This window comes from Amblyomma mixtum, chromosome 5, assembly GCF_055824585.1.
Source record: "Amblyomma mixtum isolate Tamu chromosome 5, ASM5582458v1, whole genome shotgun sequence".
Taxonomy (NCBI): domain Eukaryota; kingdom Metazoa; phylum Arthropoda; class Arachnida; order Ixodida; family Ixodidae; genus Amblyomma; species Amblyomma mixtum.
Genome location: NC_143016.1, coordinates 26,503,477 through 26,531,289, shown reverse-complemented (window position 1 = coordinate 26,531,289; position 27,813 = coordinate 26,503,477). Strand labels below are relative to the sequence as shown.

The following is a 27,813-nucleotide window of genomic DNA, read 5'->3' as shown; positions in this document are numbered from 1 at the left end:
GTGTTTCGACAACTGGCTGTGCCCAACTCATTTGCACAAGTAATTGTCTCTGACCGACGTGGTATGGTGGCCAACGATAGCCCAGTGTTGGGCTTTGTTTACTTGCCAATGCGTCAGCAGTCAACTACTGCCTAATCATTTATCAGTGGTCGGTTGTTTGGCTTTTTTCAACCACTGGCCGACATGGTAGTGGCCAGCCATGGCCCACCCTGACATCATTTGGTTTTGGTTTGTTTTATGGTGTTTAACGTTCCAAAGCAACTCAGGCTATGAGGGACGCCGTAGTGAAGGGCTCCGGAAATTTCGACCATCTGGGGTTCTTTAACGTGCACTGACATCGCGCAATACGCGAGCCTCTGGTATTCTGCCTTAATTGAAATGCGACTGCCGCGGTCCCTGATATCTTGTGTTTGGCTTAAGCTGCTGAAATTTCTGACTGGGTGGCATGCGGAATCAGTGAAGCAAATCATATGCTTGCATCTCAACAGTTGCGAGTTTTTCTATTTAGGTGGTCAAAATAGCGCTGCGCGTGAAGACAATGATCCAGTCGTGGCCAGAAAAGAATTAGTCTTTTTCACAAATATGTCGCTCGCTTGGTAGTGGTGAAAATTCGTCTGCTACTGGTTGAAAACAAACGCACATGGGAAATGCAGGTGTGATCTGGTTTAAAAAGGAGCTGGCTGCACTTGCGAAGTGGCAAATGTGTGCTTGACAGCTGCCGCCACCTGACATTGCATGCGCCTCTCGGTAACATTACCTGGCATGTGCAGAAGGAGCTGGCGGTTTTACTTTCAACCAGTAGAGCTGGAGGACAAGAGGCGCACCTTGTAAAAAGGGGGATTCACTTCACCACCCGCAATTGCCGGAATTCTCGAAAGGCATCGCCACAGTCATTTGTTTTTTGTAATTCTAATGCTTATTTATTTATTTATTTAGGACATACTGCAGGCCCAGTGAAGGGCCCTGGCAGGAGGGGCACAATAAACACAATACAAAAAAGCACAAAACAAAAAGTACAAGGCAAGTTAAAAAAAAAAAAATCAATGAACGGCCTGTTCAATGGCATCAATGTCAACTGTTGATGATGGTGGCAACTGATTCCACTCGTTAATAGTGCGGGGAAAAAAAGAGAATTTGAATATGTTAGTTCTGGCAAAGTAAGGTTTTAACGATTCAGTGTGCCTGTTTCTGGTTGACCTGGACGTTATCGGTTATTTCTACATTAAAACCACATATTGCAATCTTGAGACACTAATTTTCTCAATCTCGCTGGACTTAATATTACCCTGCAGTGTTCATTTAACATGCGTGAAACTATGGTTCTGCAGGAAATCTCTCAGTCCAGAAATGGCATGTGCATGCTAAGCACTGTCTCAAAATTAAGCCTTCATTCACACGGTAATTAAGGGTTAAAAAGACTGTGTTCAGCACCGATTTATTTGTATTTCTCATTCTCATACTCTTCAGCCATTGCAGCATTGATCTTTGTCCAATCCACTTTGACCTGCAAAAATGAACAAAACTGAAGAAAAGTGTGCTAGGAAAACAGGTTCCTTTGTACAGTACTCCTTTACAGCACTCTGTAATGATACCTTGTTTTACTTGTTTTCCAGGGCAAGCACAGCAAACAAAGCTAAACACATGCTTAGGTATAGTAAAAATTAGCACATCCTTCATTTTATTGGGTGCACCTAGCATAGAGGGTGCATGAAATGAAGGGAAATTGGTTTTTCCCAATCTGGCTTCTTTCAGTAAGGTATTAAAAGAGCCTGTCTTATTGAAGACCATTTCTGATGAATGTCAACACATGCTAATTGCATGCCTGATTAGCTTGCATCTAGCTATTATTCTTTTCTAATAAATCTCAGGATGTTGCAACCTTCAGCAAAATTTTCCTCAGATACACTTTGCCTCGACCTATCCTTGGCAAGGTCTGCTAAAACTCCAAGCCTCAATGGCACATAAAATAGAAATCTGCTATGTGGAAACAGCGGAAATACTACATCATAATACTGCAAAGATCAGAGGGCAACAAACAGTGCGCTAAACAGGGTGCGCTAAACAGACATCTGAAATCGTCTTTTTACCGCGGGAACTCGATCTACACTCTCCGAGCATACTTAGAAAATTCGAATTTTTGTCCTGTGCAGCTGATTTCCCTATTAAATCGATTTTATAGTCCCGGCTTTTTTTTTTAATTTACCTCCAAAAAGAGGAGGAGTCAGCCAATGCATGAAGTTCCTTTATTTATTTATTTATTCACAGATACCTGCAGCACCCGAAGACATTATTGCAGGGGGGGCGTACAACGAAATCAAGCACTATAAGTGCTATAGTCAGGTGATGAGACATTCAAACAACACATGGAACAGCCATAAAATACAGCAAAATCAGGCACACACACGCACACATTAATGATACAGAGTTAAGATTAAGTGAATCAATGAATAAGAGCACGAATAAAAGCACGAAATGCTTCAACAGATGTGCAGTCAACGACGTTTTTTCAGCCAGTTGCGTGGCAGCTTCGCTTTCATTTTGCCTTCTAGGTTTCTGTGAATAAATAGGCTCAGTCGCAGACTACGCGACCACAAATTAGGCCCACGGAAATCAAAATACGTGAGGCTCTTTGCTTTTGTCGATCAGTATGTATCATTCCGCCGATGGCAGAGCAGCAGGCTGCCACGTGGATGGCTGAAAGGCACTCCATGCGTTGGCTGACTCCTCTTTTCGGAGGTGAGCTAAAAAAAAAGGTGGGAGCTGAGACGTTAAATTTGATTTAATTTCGAATGTTCGGAGCACGCAGATCGAGTTCCCACAGTAAAAATACTAGCTCAGAATCCTCTTTAGTGCACCTTGAAGCCCCTACTGCCCTAGTCCCGCCTCAAAAAGTTGCCTGCGTTGTATTTTAATAACTGCAAGCATGCATTTGTAAACACTGAGCCCACCCTCAGAAAAGCCTCTGGCTGAGATTGTTGATGCGCAGTGTTTAAATAAGACTTCTACATAACACCTCTAAAGAGGTGAATACGAGTAAAAACAAGTGAAAGATAAAAGCAACCTCCTTGTTGTGCTTGAGGAAGAGAGCACTAGTTTCCTGCTTCCCGAGCCTCTCCAGTGACAACATTCGATGGCCAAGCACCGTGTCTATGTGGGTGTTGTACTTCACTGCAAGGTTTAAGGCCCTGCGTGCGTAAAGAGAATGCAATTTATAGAGCAAAAAGAGAAGCCACTTCTGTAAGATGCCAGGCACTCACTGGTCAAAGCACCGAGGCAGACCACCTTTGCACAATTCGACAAAAAGAAAAAGATACACGAAAGACAAAAAAATTGCTTGGAAAAAGTAAACACCAAGCAGGCAGTTCGAAAAATATGATAAAAAGAATAATAGGCACAATGCTGAGTTAAGCTTTATACCAGGCTCTTTGGTAAAACGACACTGCAAAAACTGGCAAGTTGGCCATTATCTCAGGCATCGATTTTATTTCTTTACACCTAAAAGGTTTCAGATGGGATGCACAGCCTATCAAAAATAGTGCAGATAGCTGAAAGGCATCATTCACCTTTCCCACTCGTGAAGACTGATGTTCATCATGATAGCACGAAACCAGAGCTTGTTTTGCAGAAGGATATTCTCAGCCTCTTTTTGGTTGCCACAAAGAAGAGCAAGCTCTGCTGCCCGTACTTCACTGGACTGCTGTGATTTGATGTACTGGAGGTAGAGCACCTTGTCCACCTGCACAACAGAGCAACCAGAAACAGTCTTTGCTTTCAGGCAAATGCAGCCATAAAAATAAAAAGCCTCCTTCCATCAGATGCTCATTTACAGGTATGCATAGCATCTTGATGTTTAAACTTGCACACTTCACAATGATTCAGTGCTACGAGGTAGTAAAACTTTTTCACAACAGCCACCCATGCCTTCTTGATATGCAGAGGTACTCTGTGTGGCAAACGGTGCAATACAGTGCTTCCATATGTCAGCAGTGCATGCCTAATGTGCGCGCTATTTTTAAGATCACAGCATGAACAGCATGGCTGTTGTGCTCGCTTCATCCCTGTTCCATCTTTCACCTTTCCTTTGACTCTATTGACTGTGCTGTGATATTCAGTATTCGAAACCAATCAGACCATTTGTCCACCTGCCAGTTTTCAGTGCTTTAGTATAAAACAGAAACAAACACAGAAACAAGCTGACAGTGCAGAACAGCAACAATGCTGGTTACATCTCCACATTAGAAAGTAGTCCCATAAAAAACGAAAGGCAAGTTGAGACGAGACAAGTTGCTCGTATGTAAGCGTGTTGTTGCAGTTCACAAATGCTTCCTTACCCCCCGCTGTGTGCTTTGTGCTTAGGTCTCTGCGAAGAGGCCAGTGCGTTTCTCTTCTTCATGCTGTGTCCCCGCAGGAATGGCCCACTCGTAGATTAGTGCACTAGTTTTTTTTATTGGGAGTGCTTCACCAACTTGCACCAAAAAACTGCAGAAAAACCACTATGGCAGGCGGCTGGTGCTCTATTCCAGCTCATGTCGCGTGACCCCATATTCAGCCCACTATGTTTGCATATGTATGGTTGGTCGCTAAACACATTATACAACTAAGATTTGTGGAAATCTTTAATGCATCAGCCGGCAAATCGTGCTATCTGGAAACGTATTAAACCAGAAGAAAAACAGTGTAACTCTACAGGACATTTTAATGCCCAGGATTCTGAGCATACCAACCGGGAACGTGTCAATGAGGTTTTACTGTATATGTGACATGGTTTTTATACCAAAATTGCATTTCTCTGTAAAAGGGAGGGATTGAGAGAATAGAACAGTGTAAAGCCAGCTCAAAAGGCTAATAAATACCTCATCAATGGCAGCATAAGCAGCTTCTGCTGTGTTCAGTTCTCTTGCACCCAGAGCCATTGCAGCCAGACAGCCCCACAAGGTAGGAAGCTGCAGGGTAAAAAAGACAGCTTGCAGTGATTTTACAAATTCTTTGCCCCCTTTTTTCAGTTTAATTTGCCGCTGTGCAAAATGCTCACCAAACTTGTATATCTACGTGACACAACGGTAAAAAATAATGCAATGTGTGAAAATTACAATTACTATGCTAATTCCGATGAAACCGATTGCTTTAAGGTTGACAGAGTAAAAGAGGTTCAAATTTGGTTACCTTAACAAATCTACACAGGCGAAGAGCGTCGTCCCACCGTGAAGATGTGACGTAGCCGTGGAGAATTGATGCATAAGGAGGAACAGCAAAGGACACCAGAGATCCATCAGTCCTTCGAATCAATACTGTTGATCCAAGGAAGCTCACAATATGTGGATTGTAGCCCAGGTCACTGAAATAGGCACATAAAAAGCATCAAAATGAAGCATTTGTTTACATTCATTACCGCTGCATTTACTGGTGTTTTATGCCATTCAGTCTGCTTCCTTGCAAATTCCTTCCTTCCTTGTAGTGCTTCCTTGCATTCAAAAGGTATGCATGGCATGTATACTACGCATACATATGCCCTCATATATGTAGGAACCCAGGATATGTATCGTGCACAGCTCACGTCATCTCCTTCTCTGTGACTGTGCCAGGCAGGAGGCTACGATCAATCCAGGCAACATCTGGGTGATTCCATATCATCAACTTGCTTTCCTGCAGAGATGCTAAGATGCTTGATGTGTCATTCCAGCATAAGGACCCCATCATGACACCTGCACAGTAATTATGATTCTATTAGGCATGCCATGGAAACGCTTGTTAAAATGCACCATTTTCAGTTAAAAGAAGTCTTATATGTCTTTAACCGGATTCATCTGTGCATTATATTATGTGTAAAAGTCTTGGACAGGGTACCTGCTCCTTCAACATGAGGCAGTAATATGTCTCAAACTACACAGTACTTCAGATCTCTTATACAGCTCGGGTACAGACATGTGATACTAGCAGAAAGTTCCCATTTCAGTACATAATTTTTATGAACACTACCTGCAGTTTCATTAAAATTAAAGGGTAATAAATACACTTGACCACCAATGTGACTTTATACAGAGTTCACAGGAGTCACAAAAAGAAAGCAGCAAGGCACATCATGCAGTAGTGCGAGATCCCAGGCATGATTTATCTTGTATGTTCAGACAAGGCATGGTATGGTACAGTATGATATGGTACGTGGGGTTTAACGTATCAAAGCTGTACATGGGCTACGAAAGATGTTGTAATAGAGGACTACAGATTAATTTTGGGTCACCTGGGGCTTTTTAATGCACGCTGACATCACAAAGCCCACGGGCATTTTTTCATTTCATCTCTAGTGAAAGGCAGTTGCCAAGGCCGAGATCCGATCCCATGTTCTTGGGTTCGACAGCCGAATGCCATAGCCTCTAAACTGCCATTTAAGCGTGTGAGTGACCGGACAAGTGCTTTACAGTCGAGCCTACTTACAACGAACTTGACGGTCATGCAGATTGCGTTCGTTTTATTCGAGGTTCTTAGTAAGTGGACTTTCCATGTTACAGCTAAAATACAAAGTCACACAGTGTAAAGTCACATGTGTAAATGTAAAGTCACACAGTGTACAGTCAGGAACAAAAGTCTCCGGACCACGTGTTCCTCAAACGAAGGTTATAGCTTTACTATCAGGCAGCTTTACTACCGCACTTGTGGAGATGAAAGAACAAAAAATTAACTTTTACTTCCACAAGTGTGGTCTCCAGCTGCCAACTAATAGCAGAGCTATCGGCTTCGTTAGAGGAACACGTGGTCCGGAGACTTTTGTCCCCGACTGTACCTGTTACACTGACAACAATGTCACAGTCACCAAAAAAAAAAAATACCGCGCATCGTCCAGGCCTTTGTGTCGTGCCTATAGCGCACCAGAATTATATCTCCCAATACACTGAGCCTTTGCCAGTCTTCCCTATGACACCCTGCCACCGTCGCAAAGATACCGAATCATGGGTGCTTGATGTGTCTTTGCGATGTTCTTGAACTTCTCCCGGACATGAGACATAATCACATGGGTGCTTGCTTGGTATCTTGGAAAATTCAAAACCTTAGCAGAAACAGGGGACGGGTGCTTATTCGAACATGGGAGGATGCTTGACATTTTATAGTAATACCGCATCTCATTTAAGCACGTTGGCTGTGGCACACGGCTGCCAAATGAGCTTTTGCCATATTCTAAAAGTGTTTTATGAAAATACAGCTCATATGAAAGCGTAAAATTGTTTACCAGACTTTCCATTTGACTACAAAATAATCGACTCGATAAAACTCTTGATATAAGAAATGCTCTTTAAAGACACTGTGAATGTGAGCAAACAACACTAATGCATAGGTTCATTTAATTTCACTCAGTTATCAACAACAGAACAGTGTGCATTACTTACAATTTCCAATAAAAAGAAGCAAGACAGTTTATTTCCCACAGCAAGTGGTGAATGTACACAAGGTTATACACTGGCCAAGCCATATTAAATGACAGGTTGAAAAAGAAGCTAACTGATCCATAGAGTTTCTTACTATTACCTAGAGGGAAAGCTGGCGGCGCTGCACTTCAGCCACCATGGACGCCCAAAGCATCATGGGGCGGTGAGCTACTTGTTGCGGGACAATCGTAGTTTTTCGGGAATACATAGTGACACTACTAAGACGTTTCATTCCGAAAACGCTGTTTGTGTGTGCGCAGACGACTTTCGCGCGAACGCGGTGTGCAAAAATCATAGTAGTGAAACCGCAACGACACACAACGCCAATAAACGGTTTCACTTTTCTAAAATGCCATTAAAAAACCTTTTGAAGTATTTAAGCAACTAAATTTTTTTGGAAAACATATTTGCATTTCAAAGTGCGCCATTTGAGCACAAAATATTAGTTTTTATAATGTTCAATACTTGGCCAATAGGAGAGCGAATCGTCTCTTATTTTGGGCAAACTTTGCACTTAAATGCTTTTCTGCTCGTTTGTTGCAATCTTTAGACAAGATATTGAATGTTAGGACGTTTGTAGTTATCAAACAGCTTTATTTTTCTATTATTTTCTGGCCAAAAGTTGCAGTTCCGCAACAAGTAGCTCACCGCCCCATGATGCTTTGAGCGCCCATGGTGGCTGAAGTGGTCTCGAGGGGTCGCCATGCAAACTCCCATAGACGGGCTGCCAGCTTTCCCTCTAGGTAATAGTAAGAAACTCTATGAACTGATCACTGATGTTTGACCTCCATTACATATGCTTAAAGGAACCGAACACTGAATTTTAAGCACCCTGAAGCACTGAATTTGTTTTGGAACAATGGATAACTTGCTATCTAAGGTGCTGGATTCCACAAGAGTTTTGTTGGAAATGTTGTAGAAGGTTTTTCCCCTAGAATTTTTATTCAGTGCATGCACCTATTTTTACGTATCTTGATGCTGGAAAACCATGATCAGTAAGCGCGATGGCAATTGCATGTTGGCAAAACTGCTGTACCAAAAACTGGTATAAATTTTACCTGCCAGATATTTTATCGTCCATTTCAGTTTATACAACCCAAAACTGCTGCGGCACAATGATGTAATCCTCATCAATCAAAGTTTTAGTGGACCATGGTTACCACTCCAAGAAATGCAAAACACTGTGGTGCCGTCTAGTGAGAAAAGCTAGAAGCACATGGCCAGCGATGCGAAGGAAGCATTGCTTTTAATCGAAGGGCACACTTGAGAAAGTATAAGCTATAATAAAACATGGCAAACAATCCTGAAAGAAAAAAACACCGTGCACTTAAAAAAAACAAGCGATATTTTACAGAGATGTGGTCATGTGGTGGGATACGCCAATAATGGCAGATTTCTTTGCAAAATAGCGATTTCAATGCCATATTAAAATTATAAATCCGTGTTTCTTCGATATTGCAGTGCTCAATTCTTACAATCTGAAGCACAATCTTTTCATTTCCGCCACAATCTCATGACACATTTTGTTCAGTGGTTGGTCCCTTTAAAGGCTGCCCATAAGTCATGTGTAACTGAACTGCACAGCTGACATTTTCCTAAAACTTCATCAATGACACATTCATCACACAGGCATGCATTCCAGTATATTTTTGCCCTCTCAGGCTGCTGAGGGTTGTCCCAAGGAACCACACATTGCACACTGATAAAAGTGCAACCAATTGCAAGTCTTCTTACCGAGCTTGATGCTTTGTAGTGTTTTTCCATCCCGTAGACTGATGAGATAGAGGTCTTTGTTTTTATCAATGATGGCCAGTCTACGATGAATGGATGGCCCACACTGATCAATGCCCACTTGAGTCACTTCAATCTACGTTGAATAGCATAAGAGGCGGTTGTTTAGAAGAACTCCTCGCTGGGTGAGTTGGTGCAAGGCTACTGTTAAGAAAGAATTGCGCACACACAAAAGTGGAACACAGGAAGGACAATGAAGATGGGAAGAGTGTGAACTATCAATTCAGCTCTATTCGTCTTCATCATCCCTCCTGAGTGCATATTTTATGCATACACAACTCTCTCTTAACAATAGCATAAGAGACAAGCATTGGTGGAGTAAGGACAATAAAGAAAGATTTCCTACGAGAAAATTTCAAGCTGCATGCAACTCCATGGTAATGTGCATAGATATTTTGATCATAAAAAGCTCGTGCAAGGTTAACCCTTTCTGGCTACTGCTCCCCCACTGACTACCGCTCCAGTCAGCGGGCCTACTAGCCTCTCAATAGGGAACGGGGTGCTGCATCATGATTTGGCAATAAACATTTATTTACAGCATCTTTTCTGCTTTGCTATGTCTTCAGCAGAATTTCTTCACAGTGTGCTTATTTCTCGAAGCACTCTCCTGGGTGAAGGCGAGGCTCCTTCTCACATTTATTTCAATAAAATACTGTCTTCCTTTTGCCTTGACATTAAGTGCACTGTCGAAGGAGGCATAAAGTTCTCTTCATCACTGAAATCGTCTTCACTTGCTACAAAACGATTTCACAACTTTCGATAGAATATGACTCGGGGAATGGAAGCCATGATGTGATGTTTTTGTGCCGTTTTAGAGCCTCCAAAACATTCAGTCAAAATTTTCTGCACTAGTATGATGCTGCCATTCCCCGGAAGAAAAAAGAAATAGATAGTCTAAAGGCTACAACAATTCCCATCAGATGGTGCGCCCTTTTCACTAGTGAAATGGCAGGCAAAATGTCATATCGCTGACCGAGCACGCACTTTTTCACTGCCGGGCAATACCTGACAGATGACCGACAAAGGTTAAAGTAATTTGAAAACAAGCAAAGGCTAGGAAAATGATATTGGTATGCAGTGCCGGTGTGAGAAACCAACCAAGGAATTCTGTGTGCGTACTATGAGTTGCCTTTAGGACAGACCTTGTGGGTATATGGTTTTCCATCTCCTGCTGGTTTGCCAGTCTGTGTGTCAAACAGGTACACCACTGAAAGCCATATACCATTTTGAATGAAGCCATTTCATGAGCTAGTCATAATAGGCTCTGGCTAATTCATTTGGGGAAGCTGTTTCGTATTATATTCTCATAGCACTGTGCACTTGTACACATGTCAGCAAGAATATTATTAAATAAAAGATTTTCCGTACAAAACACAGATTAACAGAGGAAAGATGTTCTCAATGTCAACTTGGCAAAATGAGGGGAAGCAAGCCTCAGCCTCTCAACCAAAGTTTTGATGAGAGGGCTCACCTTTACCTGGACTTGTCTTCAAACATATTAAAGTTCCATAAAATACCTTTTATGAAACTTTAACATGCATCTAGTGAGCATGTATACGAGCTGAAATTTTTGATAATTAAGATACCAAGACACAACATGATTGCTGTAGTGACCAATGCTATCATGATGCGAGCAGATAGAAAAATTGGCAGAGGCTTAGCTTGGTTAAGCCTGGTTTGGCTGGTGGTGCCTCTTGGTGGTGCTCTTAGTAAAGCTTATGTTTATTGAGCACGTCTTTGTTTCCTAAATGCGGCAAATCGCTGCAGCTTTGCCTTGTATGTGTCGGTCGACATGGCCTGGTTGAAACACCCATGCAGTACGTGCTCTTCCCTTAAAGCAAAAAGAGACAGGGAGCACGAGAGAAGCGATGTGGATCCACTGGGACAGCAGCGACGAGCCGAGCTGGGGCCCCAGTTTTGTCTCCGTCTGGCGTGACGTCATCACAGCGAGTGCCTCCACGCGGAAGTGGCGCGCAGCTGCTGCGCGGTGCGTCGTGGATCCGCTGGGCCCAACTCAGCTTGTCGTGCGACGAGCTGAGTTGGGCCCCAGTTTTCTCTCCGTTTGGCGTGACGTCACAACAGAGGTCAAGCTAAAGGTCAAACGTGGATCCGCCGGGACGACGCTGAAGGCTCGAAACCTAACGCAGTATTGCTTTCGCAATAAAAACCTGGTCGGGATTAGCAGAATGCCCCAGGAGGCTAGGTGAAAGTTTTTTTCGTAACTGAACCAATCAAATCATGGGATTTGAATAACTAAATTGCAGATGCAAGACAGCTAGTATGTCCCAGAAGCTGAACTTCAACATACAGCTTCCCTATCTTGCTTTTAGGAAGACCTTTGTTTACTCTTTGCTATTTCTGATGACTTCCACAGTTTTTTTTTCTTAAGATATCATGAACAATGTTAGCTCCATTATTTGTCAACTGCCCTCTTTATGACAGAATTTTTTCTTCCAAGGGAGAAAGAAGGCATAAGTTTTCATGCTCTTCTAAAAACATTGCAAACATTGCTCAGAAAGCAGCTAAATATGTTGCAAAATTCTGTTAAATTTGTAGTACTACAGGATATCACCAAAGCTGCGGTGACCTGCATGGTGTCTAGCACTATCATTACCTGGTTCTGGACAGAAGTTAATACTAATGCAATGTCACCTAAGTTAACCTTATCATACTGGCTCTTTCTGAATAAACGCAATATTTCAATTGTTAGCCAAGTTTAATAACACTGCTGTCCATTTTATACTCTAGATAGCTCTGTACATGTGCCAATATCTAAAATCGCATATGACACAATTTTTTCAAGAATCATACAGAATGCACTGCCAGTCTCCGCTCAAAAATGACCTCGATTAAAACAATAACTGGAGCCAATGCATTCCAATCAGCTCTAAGTGGGTTTATGGAAGTTTCAGCTGGTCTTTTCTGACTGAGTGATGCAAAAAACAAGCGAACCGAAAATATCTGCTGGTTTTCGTCTACACAGAAAAGTCTGAGAGCAAGAAACTAGCTTAAAAAAAGAAAAGCAATTAAGATGCAAAAAGACAAAGCACAGCAACACAAGTACACTTTATAACTGGTGACGTCAGTTTGTTTTACAAAGCACTAAACATGACACTGACGAAAGCTCCATCTGAGTTTCGTTCGCGATAAAATGAAACTGCTTGCTTTAATGTGGCTCTGTTGGTGTTTTCTCAGTAGCAAAAGATTCAGTAGATTCAGATTTTCAGTAGCAAACTGGAATATTTTTCCTCTCACTCGATCTGAACTTTGACACTAATGATGATGACATCGAAAATGATATGGGCTCAAGTGGATGGTTGGGTAAACTAGCCTCAGAGACCGGAGTTGAAAAAAAGTTGGGTTGAGCCATTATAGTTTGCTTGAGAAAATGGCCCGTGGCAGCAATATATTTCATCTTTTTATATTTTCATGCTTATAAAACCTCCACTATCAGTGAAAGCAATCTCCTTGCCAATAGAACATGCTAATTAACTGATATAGGCCAATTTCAACTTTAAGCCAGTATCCCTATAAAGGTTTTCTATAGGGCGAAATACACATGCACACAATATAACATAAAATGCTAACTTCTAATGGCTGCAAAGCAAAACCGAAGATACCTTTCTCGTCGGCTTTGTCCCGCACTGCCAGCAGGGCATTACTGAGAGCCACAGTGAAGTGGTTCAGCATGTCTGGCCGCATGCCAACCCACTTGGGTGCACAAACAAGTTTGCCATCGTATGTGTACGTGTAGAGGCCTCCACTCTCGACGAGCACGAAGTACCTGTGGAATGTTTTCACAAGAAGAAGCATCCTTCATGGTAGACCTGGTACTCATGATTACAGAAAGTAAAAAGACCCAAGCACTCTGGGTAGCATCACAGTCCTGAATACCGAAAAGGCAAAGCACAATTACGTTATATATAGGGGTTGTACTTTTTGGTTTTCGTTGTTTGGAAATTCGGCTTAGTACTTTTTTTCAGTGTTTATTACAGAGTGCAGTTTTTTTTTCTGGAAATATTATTTCCTAAGAATGAATTACCGTTTTTTGTGTGTGTGATATAACGAGGTATTTCTATATGGCCAAAAAGTCATAATAGATTTCATCTGGTCTTGTCAGTACAGAAGGAAATACCTTGCCCTCCCCCTTTTCCCCCCAAAAAAAGTATAAAAGTTAAATAGAGGAACTGTTCCAAAAATTCAAGTGGAAGTTGATTTGTAAAAGGTAGACTGCCGTGTTATCGCAGGTTGGTTACGCTGGGTTGAGAGAGAGGGCAGAGCATACTGTGGTCTGTGTTGACGACAGCAATGGAACTGCTGCTTAACCCCTGTGATAACAAGAACACAACACTTTTTTGTGATGCTTATGCGTGGTTTCAAGTGACCTTACATGTAGTGGAGAAACCTGCTTAACCAAATAACTGCCCTATCTAGAGATGACTGAAGAGTGCTACGCTAGCAGACAACGTATGGCGACAATGTGGAGACTCCAAGTCTTGAGAGGCAGCTAAGGCAGCAAACCAATACCACAAAGCACAGAACTGCGCTACTTAATCTAACGGTACACTATCTTACCACTCCCTTGGCTTTCACACTTTAAGTTTGACTGAGTTTAACTTCTACTCAACAGCTGACAAGCTGCGGTGTGTATGTCAGGAAGGATACTAGCATTTTCTTTTTTTTGCTTAAACTCGAATTTCGAAAACTGAATTCAGCTGACTTTATATATATATATATAGTAGTTGCAGCAGGTCTTGTCGTTCAATGGGCCAGGAAGTCTTGTAGAAGAAGGGGTCACAACTTTGCAATTATCTTCATTTAATACCGACAGTTTCGAACGGAGGACCGTCCTTCCTCAGGGTATAACTGTCGGTATCAAATGAAGATAATTGCAAAGTTGTGACCCCTTCTTCTACACACACACACACACACACACACACACACACACACACACACACACACACACACACACACACACACACACACATATATATATATATATATATATATATATATATATATATATATATATATAAATACGGAGCACTCAAACCAAGCAGGCCTAAATTGGTTCCAAATCTGAGTGGGACGTCTGTTATGTTACTATGTATGCTATCCCGTTCAGCAGAACCTAGAACACGCCAACGAATGCCCAGTCGCGCTCCGTCCCGTGCCACTGCCCTCTTCTTCTTCTTAATATATATATATTAACAATATATATATATATATATATATATAGCAAGCAAGACAGGGTAATGAGGAGCTCGTTATAAATATGAGAGAAGCCAACAGCCACAGAAACCAAGGGGTACAGGGGATTTTTGAATTTATTTATTTTATTTTGTGGCACTGATCAATTTAGAATATTACTGAATATGTTATCGCTTAAAGTTAATTGATTAGAAAAGCAGAAGAAAAAACAACCACATGCCACTGGTAGGAATCGAACCCACGACCTCCGAATTACGCGTCCAGTGCTCTACCTCTGAGCTACGGCGACGGCTGTCAAATCTTCTGCTTTCGGGGGTATTTATGTTTACAAGTAACCTAACCTTGAGAGTGTTCATCAGCACCACCCACGGTCGTAAGCGGCGGACGTAGTACGTCCTGAGTTATCGCCGGAACGTCATCGAACGACGAGGGTGGAAGCTGTGTGAGAACCCCATATATATATATATATATATATAGCCTGTTCTTTTTCAAGGAGTCTTGAAAAAGGACAGGCTCTGTCCGAAACACCGACTAGGAATAAATGTTTACCTAAATGAAGCATTTCTGAATTTCGCATTTTACCTCTGGCAACGAAGTATGTTTATTTTTTGTGCTATATATATATATATATATATATATATATATATATATATATATATATATATATATATATATATATATATATATGAAAGAAGCCAACAGCCACAGAAACCAAGGGGCACAGGGGATTTTTTTTTTTTTTTTTATAATTTATTTATTTTGTGGTGTTGATCAATTTAGAATATTACTGAACATGTCATCGCTTAAAGCTAATTGATTAGAAAAGCAGAAGAAAAAACAAACACTGCCGCCGGTGGGATCCGAACCCACGACCTCCGAATTACGCGTCCGGTGCTCTACCTCTGAGCTACGGCGACGGCTGTCAAATCTTCTGCTTTCGGGGGTATTTATGTTTTACAAGTAACCTAACCTTGAGAGTGTTCATCAGCGCCACCCACGTTCATAAGCGGCGGACGTAGAACGTCCTGAGTAACCGCAGGTAGTGACGTAGAACGTCATCGAACGGAGAGGGTGGAAGCTGCGTGAGAACCCTCTTATGCTTCCTATGGAGTCAAGGCTGCCAGAACCGAGGCCCTCGCTAAGCAATTAAGCAAACAAGGGAAGGGGAATGAGGGGCTCGTTATAAATATGAAAGAAGCCAACAGCCACAGAAACCAAGGGGCACAGGGGATTTTTTTTTTTTTTTTTTTTAAATAATTTATTTATTTTGTGGTGTTGATCAATTTAGAATATTACTGAACATGTCATCGCTTAAAGCTAATTGATTAGAAAAGCAGAAGAAAAAACAACCACTGCCGCCGGTGGGATCCGAACCCACGACCTCCGAATAGACCGATTTCACAAAGCCTACTGCGCATGCGCGCGTTTACCGGAAGTAGCCAGCCGCCATCTTGGCTGTAGTCCTTCGTGGCGTCGCCTGCACGACAGCCTACATTACTTTGCGCCTTGACTGGCATTATACCCGGCCGCAGTAGCTTTCCGCCGTTTCGTTTATTGTGTTGAGCTCTATAAAGGAAACAGAGGCTCCACGGCGGAGTTTCGAGGAGTGCAATGCTAATCGCGGTAGGAGCAGCGCAGAGAGGGTGGTCAGTTGCCGCATGAGGTGGAGTGGCCGCGGTGGCGACGCTGCGTTTGTTCCTCGAACCTTGCTTTGGAAAATGCTGCAGGTGGCGACGAAAACGCGCTTGACGGCCGCTTTCGTTAATTTTGTCAGCAGAACATTTGAACGCATAGCGATGCACGTGATTTAATTAACGTCTTCAGACAGTATTTACATATCTTGCCACCTCATTTTGCTGTTTCAGTATTCGCTGTATTCATCTAGGCATTCGCTACAGACGTGTCACCCAGCGTTTGTTGCCTTTATTTTTTCATCATAGCCCTTGATCAAAACCGGCCATGCGATTGTTTTTTTTTCTTATTCACGTAAACACATACATGTATTCACGACGTGCTCGGCGGGTCACCAGCAGGAAAGGTGAGCGATTCGAGCGAGCTATGCCGTTTTTCTAAATGGAGATGTGACAAATGCTTGTGTTCAGTACAAAATGAGAAAAGGAGAAGCCAATCGGGGAGCTTTTGAGTACGCCTAATTAGGGTTTAGTGGATTTTAATTTCGTGACGTATAGTTTTATTTTGATTATTGATACACTAATTTCTTTTTTATTTAGGTTAATATAATCTTCTGCCAGGGCATCTCCCGTACGACTCACTTTCGCTATTTTCGTAGTACGAGTCTGAACAGGTTGACTGATTGGTAAACACTAGATGGCCTTTTTTATCCAAAACAACGGACAAAATGTGGGTGATATCCCGGCATAAATGGCATGTGGCTGTTACTGGACTATCATGTATACTCAACGACCAGTGAGCAACAAAACGTTGGAAATTATTCCACATTTCGACAGTTTTATAGCCCGCTTTCTCATTCCGTGAAATAGAGAAAGCATTATCGCTAGTATGGGAGCTCGAGACATCAGGAGTGAATACGTGCATCAAGCTAACATTGTGGATTCCTGAATATAACAATAAATCTTAGCACACTTGTTGCCTTACAACCTTGCACCGGGCAGAAATCGCTGCAAAGAAGGCTTGACGACGCAGCACGAAGGCAAATCCGATTGCCTTCTTTTTAACAATTTAAGGGAATGCCTTAAAGCTGAGAGCCGCGTAAAGGGCATTTAATACAGTTCAGAACTTGAAAATTTGCTATTTGTCATTGTCCGCTGATCAACAGGGACAGTACGGCTAAATGTACTGAACAGCACTTCTTCAGCTGTCTCTCGTGAACAGCTTCTATGCAATGTCTTGGCTACTTTTTCTCTTCTAGAAAACGTAAAATCCGGGACGCTCTGCTTCGCACAGTTGTCGGAGCTCACGACACTCCTCAGGTGAACGCACTTGTCCCGCAAATACAGCATTCACGCAGAGAAACACCGTGTGGCGACGCAAACAGGGCTGCTTCTCGCGCTGCGCCACGCACCGCGCTGACGCGGCCGCCGGCCGGAGTACCACAACTCCCAGAGTGCATCGCGGCGGCGGTGGCGTAGCGCAACTGCTTGTGAAATCGGTCTATTACGCGTCCGGTGCTCTACCTCTGAGCTACGGCGACGGCTGTCAAATCTTCTGCTTTCGGGGGTATTTATGTTTTACAAGTAACCTAACCTTGAGAGTGTTCATCAGCGCCACCCACGTTCATAAGCGGCGGACGTAGAACGTCCTGAGTAACCGCAGGTAGTGACGTAGAACGTCATCGAACGGAGAGGGTGGAAGCTGCGTGAGAACCCTCTTATGCTTCCTATGGAGTCAAGGCTGCCAGAACCGAGGCCCTCGCTAAGCAATTAAGCAAACAAGGGAAGGGGAATGAGGGGCTCGTTATAAATATGAAAGAAGCCAACAGCCACAGAAACCAAGGGGCACAGGGGATTTTTTTTTTTTTTTAAATAATTTATTTATTTTGTGGTGTTGATCAATTTAGAATATTACTGAACATGTCATCGCTTAAAGCTAATTGATTAGAAAAGCAGAAGAAAAAACAACCACTGCCGCCGGTGGGATCCGAACCCACGACCTCCGAATTACGCGTCCGGTGCTCTACCTCTGAGCTACGGCGACGGCTGTCAAATCTTCTGCTTTCGGGGGTATTTATGTTTTACAAGTAACCTAACCTTGAGAGTGTTCATCAGCGCCACCCACGTTCATAAGCGGCGGACGTAGAACGTCCTGAGTAACCGCAGGTAGTGACGTAGAACGTCATCGAACGGAGAGGGTGGAAGCTGCGTGAGAACCCTCTTATGCTTCCTATGGAGTCAAGGCTGCCAGAACCGAGGCCCTCGCTAAGCAATTAAGCAAACAAGGGAAGGGGAATGAGGGGCTCGTTATAAATATGAAAGAAGCCAACAGCCACAGAAACCAAAAGGCACAGGGGATTTTTTTTTTTTTTAAATAATTTATTTATTTTGTGGTGTTGATCAATTTAGAATATTACTGAACATGTCATCGCTTAAAGCTAATTGATTAGAAAAGCAGAAGAAAAAACAACCACTGCCGCCGGTGGGATCCGAACCCACGACCTCCGAATTACGCGTCCGGTGCTCTACCTCTGAGCTACGGCGACGGCTGTCAAATCTTCTGCTTTCGGGGGTATTTATGTTTTACAAGTAACCTAACCTTGAGAGTGTTCATCAGCGCCACCCACGTTCATAAGCGGCGGACGTAGAACGTCCTGAGTAACCGCAGGTAGTGACGTAGAACGTCATCGAACGGAGAGGGTGGAAGCTGCGTGAGAACCCTCTTATGCTTCCTATGGAGTCAAGGCTGCCAGAACCGAGGCCCTCGCTAAGCAATTAAGCAAACAAGGGAAGGGGAGTGAGGGGCTCGTTATAAATATGAAAGAAGCCAACAGCCACAGAAACCAAGGGGCACAGGGGATTTTTTTTTTTTTTTTTAAATAATTTATTTATTTTGTGGTGTTGATCAATTTAGAATATTACTGAACATGTCATCGCTTAAAGCTAATTGATTAGAAAAGCAGAAGAAAAAACAACCACTGCCGCCGGTGGGATCCGAACCCACGACCTCCGAATTACGCGTCCGGTGCTCTACCTCTGAGCTACGGCGACGGCTGTCAAATCTTCTGCTTTCGGGGGTATTTATGTTTTACAAGTAACCTAACCTTGAGAGTGTTCATCAGCGCCACCCACGTTCATAAGCGGCGGACGTAGAACGTCCTGAGTAACCGCAGGTAGTGACGTAGAACGTCATCGAACGGAGAGGGTGGAAGCTGCGTGAGAACCCTCTTATGCTTCCTATGGAGTCAAGGCTGCCAGAACCGAGGCCCTCGCTAAGCAATTAAGCAAACAAGGGAAGGGGAATGAGGGGCTCGTTATAAATATGAAAGAAGCCAACAGCCACAGAAACCAAGGGGCACAGGGGATTTTTTTTTTTTTTTAAATAATTTATTTATTTTGTGGTGTTGATCAATTTAGAATATTACTGAACATGTCATCGCTTAAAGCTAATTGATTAGAAAAGCAGAAGAAAAAACAACCACTGCCGCCGGTGGGATCCGAACCCACGACCTCCGAATTACGCGTCCGGTGCTCTACCTCTGAGCTACGGCGACGGCTGTCAAATCTTCTGCTTTCGGGGGTATTTATGTTTTACAAGTAACCTAACCTTGAGAGTGTTCATCAGCGCCACCCACGTTCATAAGCGGCGGACGTAGAACGTCCTGAGTAACCGCAGGTAGTGACGTAGAACGTCATCGAACGGAGAGGGTGGAAGCTGCGTGAGAACCCTCTTATGCTTCCTATGGAGTCAAGGCTGCCAGAACCGAGGCCCTCGCTAAGCAATTAAGCAAACAAGGGAAGGGGAATGAGGGGCTCGTTATAAATATGAAAGAAGCCAACAGCCACAGAAACCAAGGGGCACAGGGGATTTTTTTTTTTTTTTTTAAATAATTTATTTATTTTGTGGTGTTGATCAATTTAGAATATTACTGAACATGTCATCGCTTAAAGCTAATTGATTAGAAAAGCAGAAGAAAAAACAACCACTGCCGCCGGTGGGATCCGAACCCACGACCTCCGAATTACGCGTCCGGTGCTCTACCTCTGAGCTACGGCGACGGCTGTCAAATCTTCTGCTTTCGGGGGTATTTATGTTTTACAAGTAACCTAACCTTGAGAGTGTTCATCAGCGCCACCCACGTTCATAAGCGGCGGACGTAGAACGTCCTGAGTAACCGCAGGCAACACCACAAAATAAATAAATTATTTAAAAAAAAAAAAAAAAAAAATCCCCTGTGCCCCTTGGTTTCTGTGGCTGTTGGCTTCTTTCATATTTATAACGAGCCCCTCATTCCCCTTCCCTTGTTTGCTTAATTGCTTAGCGAGGGCCTCGGTTCTGGCAGCCTTGACTCCATAGGAAGCATAAGAGGGTTCTCACGCAGCTTCCACCCTCTCCGTTCGATGACGTTCTACGTCACTACCTGCGGTTACTCAGGACGTTCTACGTCCGCCGCTTATGAACGTGGGTGGCGCTGATGAACACTCTCAAGGTTAGGTTACTTGTAAAACATAAATACGCCCGAAAGCAGAAGATTTGACAGCCGTCGCCGTAGCTCAGAGGTAGAGCACCGGACGCGTAATTCGGAGGTCGTGGGTTCGGATCCCACCGGCGGCAGTGGTTGTTTTTTCTTCTGCTTTTCTAATCAATTAGCTTTAAGCGATGACATGTTCAGTAATATTCTAAATTGATCAACACCACAAAATAAATAAATTATTTAAAAAAAAAAAAAAAAAAAATCCCCTGTGCCCCTTGGTTTCTGTGGCTGTTGGCTTCTTTCATATTTATAACGAGCCCCTCATTCCCCTTCCCTTGTTTGCTTAATTGCTTAGCGAGGGCCTCGGTTCTGGCAGCCTTGACTCCATAGGAAGCATAAGAGGGTTCTCACGCAGCTTCCACCCTCTCCGTTCGATGACGTTCTACGTCACTACCTGCGGTTACTCAGGACGTTCTACGTCCGCCGCTTATGAACGTGGGTGGCGCTGATGAACACTCTCAAGGTTAGGTTACTTGTAAAACATAAATACCCCCGAAAGCAGAAGATTTGACAGCCGTCGCCGTAGCTCAGAGGTAGAGCACCGGACGCGTAATTCGGAGGTCGTGGGTTCGGATCCCACCGGCGGCAGTGGTTGTTTTTTCTTCTGCTTTTCTAATCAATTAGCTTTAAGCGATGACATGTTCAGTAATATTCTAAATTGATCAACACCACAAAATAAATAAATTATTTAAAAAAAAAAAAAAAAATCCCCTGTGCCCCTTGGTTTCTGTGGCTGTTGGCTTCTTTCATATTTATAACGAGCCCCTCATTCCCCTTCCCTTGTTTATATATATATATATATATATATATATATATATATATATATATATATATATATATATATATATATATATATATATATATATATATATTCCTTTAAATCAAACAGTCGAACCCTTATTTATATATTACAAGGCAGGTGCAATGTGACTCACAAAATGAGCATTGCACAGCCCTTGACACAGACTATTAGACAAAAACATATAAAGGATGGAAATATCTAGGGTGTATATTATTATGGGTGATGATGCATAGATGATGATGACAACTATTCTGCCAGTGTACGAGATATTTCCAGCCTTAGCCATTTTAATGTCTAGCTTTGTGCTGTTCATCTTACAAACACTTTGGTATATAACTCTTTTCTCATAATTCATGACTGTTTTGTGGTAACACCATTATGGTGCTTAAACCCAGTGCTCAAATCACTTCACAGTTTGTAGACATTGCTTTAGTACTCACCTCTCAGCCTGCACGATGAGACAGATGCTGCCTTCTCTCAAGTCAAACATATGAGGAGTGTTCCAGTTTTTCATGCTGTAAAAAATTTGTCATGGAGACTGCAAGTACTCAGAGATACACATCACTTTGCACTTTAGGGCATGCACACAAGAAGCTTCTTTCTAGCTAAAAAAATAGGACGGACTGTCATGCAAGATCAAAATGAAATAAAATGTAAGCATAGAAAGCAAGGTGCTAAAAAAAGCTACTTATTCACTGAAACTAAATGAACTTAGTATAAATTAAGTACTCAGGTTATATGCAGATAAAAACAGTGTAGTGTGTAGCATTCAACATCATAAGACAACTTGATGACCATAAAACTATGCCAATAAAAACAATGAGTGTATACACTTATATGCAAGCACAACAGATTAACAATATGCATTGGGTAACCTGTATATGTAGCACTGGTTTGACGTAACCACGATCAGATGGCCAAACATCATGGAGATCTTGATGATGCTATCTTGAAAATCCAATGCTTCTTTGATGTCCGTCATAACATTTTTCACCGCCACCATTTTTCTACCCACCATAGAGATCTCAAAATTTTTCCACTCAAGCCTCCTGAAAAAAAACAAAAAACACAAACACACAAGTAACGATAAATCTCTGATACCAGCATCCAGTTCAAACATGACTACAAGCATTTCTATCATTCAGTTGAATAATTAGGACTGCATGTAATTCGTATCTTTAATTGCATTATTGAGATACCAATTGCATGAAGATTATTGAAACAAGCATTATTTGGCCACTATGCCTACGAAACAGTGCTCCTTATCACTTAACAGCACAGATGGTGTGCTGATCCAAATTTCTTCAAGCTTCACAATTTTGTAAGCTTCAACTATCTCCCTCGTGGTATTGTCAGAGCAGGATTGAAGCATGTACAACCAACTAGCCCAGCAGTTCATCTTGAGCATATCTGTGTTCATCGCTTGTGATGGCGGCATGGCTGTATGCATGATTTTTAGCTGTTAGCATGGTTCAATGTTCTTTGCATTCTATTACTTAAACACTACTCTAAATGAACCTACAAAGAAATAACCTCATTTTACCACAGTCAGAGTGATATTTTTTACTCGCAACACTGCCACCAGTGAACTCTCTAATCACAAAACTGTTGTCAATGACAATGCAGAAAACTTATGGTGAGCCATTACGAGTACTCAAAATTTCTGCCATATTTTTTTTTCCTCATAACAAAGACTGGTTGCGGCAGAATTGACATTTCTGACATTTTGCAAAGGTAACCTATTTATCTGGACTCACTTCAAGTTGGTGTTTACAACAGCTTTATATTGCAAAGGCTTTTTGTTCTCGTTATTCTTATTATGTATTTTGTTTTTATTAGAAATTATACCTGTAATAAATATTATAGGGTTGTGTGCTTGGAAATCGTCGGAGGCAAGGAGTAAGAGGATTAATAGAAGTGAGGTGGATTAGTGCGCCAAAATTCGACTACAAACTTGGAAGACAATGTTCTTTTACTAGCTAGGTCATGATAGCCTGGACAGCTTCTAGGTCAGAATAACTTTTCTAAACAAGTGAACACGTATCTACATAACAGCAACTTAAAAAATACAGCATGGTGCTTTCATAAAACTGACATAGCATAACAATTATCTTAATTTGGAAGCAAAGAACAAAAAAGTCCTCATGCACAAAGCCAGTACTTTATTACTGTAGTTGCCTTACATTTCAGTTAAAAGGAAGTCTTGAGCTTTGCCTGTTTTCCTCTACGAGAGTACAAAAAGCACTAGACAAAAGATAAGCGGTTCATACAAATTTGGCCCTTTCTTTTCATTAAATAGAAGCTTACCGATCGATAATGTGGGCAAAAATGACCTGCCCATTACCGCAAGCACCCGCCACTTGGGTCCCATCACTTGACCACTCCAGGGAATAGATGCTCTGTGTCTGAGGCTTGTCCAAGGAATACGACCACTTGGTAAAATAAAAGAAAGGGATGGCATAATAAAATGATAATCAACTTAGCTTGGAGAAGAAGGTAGATGTATGTGACATGTCAGACTAGTTCAGTACACACCAACAAAAGCCACCTTGTTTAAGCATTCAGAAAATGAGTGCTTTTTTTCTCCTTGCAATCGTCACTATGCTTAGCGTCTAGTCATTCCTAGACACTCACCCCGGTCTTGTCACAGAGGCGCAAAGAATTGAATGATCCAACAGCAAAAAGCTCTCCATCAGGGGTCCATGCAACAGATGTTATGGGATAGTCATTCACTTGACTTGAATATAGTATGTGTCCAAATATGTCCCACAGCTGAAATGTAATATGAAAAATAAACAGAACCCCAAAGAATACAGCACAGCATCAAGATTACTGCCTATCTCAGCTATGCCACAAAAAGAGAGAGAGAGAGAGAGACATGAATTTATATTAGCTGTTTAAGAACCACTAAAGAGTTATGTAGTCTAAGTGAACTCATATTACCGCAAATAAATTCAAGGCAATGATTTGCATCATCATATTCTTCAGACTGGGGACAAGTACTGACTTGTAATGAATGGAGTGGATTATATATTTAAAAATGCCACAATGCAGTTCCGCTGCAAGTCCATACAGACCCATACAAAAGGCTTGCATGCTAAATAAAGGAAAGATGTTTACATGTGCTTGATAACAAACAAAAAGAAACTGGTGGAATGAAACAGTTAATCTGGTATGCTAAAATAAAGGAAAGATGTTTACATGTGCTTCATAACAAACAAAAAGAAACTGGTGGAATGAAACAGTTAATCTGGTAAGGACTTTACTGGCAGTCTTTAGTTGCAACTTACGAGTTTGTTGCTCTGTTTTTTGTAAGATGTGAAAAATAAATAAAATTTGAATAGCACATAGCCATAACACAATAAGTTACGGCTACCTGTGGCCTTTTTGACAGAATGAATGCTGCCCTTTAGTTAGAAATTGAGCTTTGTAGCTCTGTACACAGTATGTAAGCATGTTATATGGTGTGAATCATTCATAATTAAAACTGCGCGAACAAAAACAAGGACACGAGGAAGAAAACAGCACACACAAGCGCTTGTGTGTGTTGCTGTTTTCTTCCTCGTGTCCTTGTTTTTGTTCGCGCAGTTTTAACTATGAATTATTCAAACCAATTAGCCCGCCAGAAGATACTTTTGAATTATATGGTGTCTCTGCTAATGTTCTTCCTTGTTTAGAGAAATCCACTGCTGCCTTTTTGTTGCCAAAAGCTGGCAGCTTCCTACCTTGTATTTGCAATCTTCAGAGCCTGACAAGATGAGGTTATTATTTGTGTTCCAGGCCAGTGCCAAGATGAGACCATCATGGCCTTTCCACTGAACTGGCTTGGAGTTGGGCTGAAGGGGCTTGATTACCAAATGTGCACCAATGCAGTACAGGACTTGGTTAGAATTGGGTCCCCATGCCACACAGTATATGGGTTGAGCTGCAATACACATGGAAATACATGCACTAGAGGTTCTTTATCAATGATTTCATTAACCAAAGCTGGGAGGTAGCTACATTTCTTTGAGTCAGCAAAGTTTACTCCAACAATGTTTAAAGCAGGCAGTCAAAAGTAACTTGATTCACCCCATTTCTTCATCAGTGTTAAAAGTGAATGACAGCACAAAGTGTACTTCTCACTGTGCTGTCTACTTCAGATACATGCCACTGGCCTTAAGTGTACATGCTGAAACAGCAGCACTTTTGAAGACCCACCCTGCAATACTTACGGTGTGTTGCCAATGTGGATCGCAACATTCCATTCCTTGACCATATCTTCAAAATTCCATCTTCCCCAGCTGAAGGTCAAAGAATAAAAAAAATAATCCCTTGCATTTTATCAGTTTTACTAGACAAAACTTGCTGCATAAACGGAGAGCAATTTAATATCTACTTCTCCATTTTCTGGAAAACTAGCTAGTGCCACACTGTCAATGCCTTTTACATCTTGACCTTTACATCTTGGGCTGGGGTAGGAAATAGAGGTGGGTTTATGGTTCATTCTTGGAGAGGGCAGATGGGGGGCATGGGGGTGGGTTCAATTTAAACAGTGCATTTCCTGGCCCTATTGTTACATAGAAAAAAAAAGGGGGGGGGGGGGGGGGGGGTTGACCAAGGTTTTCCTATGCAAAATTTCTCTCTTGAGAGGGAAGGGGGAGGAAAGGGGAACTCCACCATAAATCCGCCTCTGGTCAGCAATCTATTTAGTGAATTGGACCATGCAGTATCGATTCCTGAACCAGAGAGTCGCTTCAGCAAGCACTGTGTAGATGGAGCTGTGGTATAAGTAAGTTCTTTGAATATACACTTAATTAAGTAACATTTAATTAATGTCATCAGTTATGCTTACCTGTTACAAGAGCAGTTGCATCAGGGCTCCACTGTCCCGCAAGCACTGCCCCCCTGTGTGCATCAACTGTTTTTTCAATCCTGCCAGTTTTTGAGAGAAGGTACAGTTTGCCTGCAGAATACAGTACGCTTGTCAGTTAGATTTTATGATGAGGTTGTTTAGTAATCATGCAGTAAAAGGCTCACTTTGAAGCCAGGAGAAAGAAACACAATATCATTATGTGACAATGAAAATGCTGCAAGCTTTAGCATAATTGCAGCTACTGAAAACTTTCACGAGTAATAAGTACACATAATTTTAAAGTATTTTACTCTCCAACCGTGGTAGATTAAAATAACTGCAATGCGTCACGTTGAAAGATCAGTCACATGAGCTCTATATGAGCATTCTATACACATTCTAAGAATAAAGCAAAGAACCTGGTACACGTCCATGGGAAGGAGCATGATGACAGACAAGACTGTGTTTGAATAGCCACATAAAGCTAAAATACTTTTGCACTTAGCTTGCCGTCTTGGTAATAATGATTGTTTTTACAGGGTTCGTTAATTATGCAATCTCTTAGGCATACTTTAGGAAAGCAGCATAAAATAAGCCACACATATATAGAGCCATATACCTTAAATTCCTAATTTTGTTTTTGCAATGAAAATTTTATGCTCAACCTTAAGCTCTGCACTACATGCAATATTTGACAGAATTTCCATGGCTAGAATGTACGGAATTCACAATAAAACCACAAGTTTGCACCGAAGCAGTAGCACACACAGTGTGATGTGGACCTTACCATCACTGGCAGTAACAAGAATGACATCAGCACTGCCAGTGTTTTTTCGTGCTGTCAGTCCACTGCCCGCTATTCGCGGTAGCGTATGTATTGATGTGGGGTAGAGGTCTTCGGGAAGGTCAGTGAGTTTTGTGGTATCCTTGGAGATGAGGTTCCAGGAAAGTATTTGATGGTCATCACTACAGGACAGAACCTCATCGGTTGAGGCCCAGGTGACTCCAGTAGAAATTTCAGCATGTGTATGAAAGATTTTGATTAAGGCACTAAAGCATGTGTACACAGCACAAAAAGCTGCACTAATCGCTAATTTCGAAGCACAATAAAAATATGTTAAGTACTAGGTTCCCCCTAACCCCGGACAACTGGACTAACCACACGACACGCACGAACACCCGACGGCCGGTGACTTTCTTTTCTTCGCTAGAATGCTCACGCAAAGCGAGCCCGCAGCAGATCACTCGCTAGATTAATTATATTCGTTAATCTTCGTGCCCACATTTGGAATTGCAGCATGAGAGTGCGGCGATATGTAACAACAAATACACCAACAGCGAAAAAGGATATGCTTCGGTTCCTTCTGAAGGTAAGTCTTCAATCTCATGAGGGTTCGAGACCTACTGACGGGATGCTTTAAGGCTCTTGCGCACTTTACTGCAGCGAAGTTTTGCACCCATTTGTTTACGGAGTGCTCGAAAAACGCGGAATAGGTCGCTTAGCAACAGCAGCAGCAGAGCCATGGCCCTAGCCAATGCCCTAGCATGCCTCGGCGGTTTCGGTTTTAATCATGTTTTAATGCACCCATGC

At 42.2% G+C, this 27,813-nt stretch overlaps 1 protein-coding gene across 2 annotated transcripts; it reads right to left on the bottom strand.

Moving 5' to 3' along the window:
- Nucleotides 1-1,418: 1,418 nt before the first annotated feature.
- Oseg5 (intraflagellar transport protein Oseg5) lies at nucleotides 1,419-27,756 on the bottom strand. 2 transcript variants are annotated; one of them, XM_089543660.1, is made up of 18 exons: nucleotides 27,575-27,756; nucleotides 27,010-27,247; nucleotides 26,223-26,333; nucleotides 25,603-25,671; nucleotides 25,114-25,313; nucleotides 24,023-24,160; nucleotides 23,696-23,820; nucleotides 22,264-22,437; nucleotides 21,829-21,903; nucleotides 12,830-12,993; nucleotides 10,352-10,416; nucleotides 9,153-9,285; nucleotides 5,555-5,702; nucleotides 5,164-5,335; nucleotides 4,854-4,943; nucleotides 3,564-3,736; nucleotides 3,062-3,185; nucleotides 1,419-1,504 (listed from the first exon to the last, which is right to left on the bottom strand). In XM_089543660.1, exons 1-18 carry the CDS (start codon nucleotides 27,608-27,610, stop codon nucleotides 1,436-1,438), a joined length of 2,304 nt encoding a protein of 767 aa, XP_089399786.1. In that variant the 5' UTR covers nucleotides 27,611-27,756; the 3' UTR covers nucleotides 1,419-1,435. The 2 variants fall into 2 exon arrangements, with proteins under 2 accessions (XP_089399786.1, XP_089399785.1); XM_089543659.1 differs by lacking the exon at nucleotides 1,419-1,504 and having other exon boundaries at nucleotides 1,589-3,185.
- Between the last annotated feature and the right edge of the window lie 57 nt (nucleotides 27,757-27,813).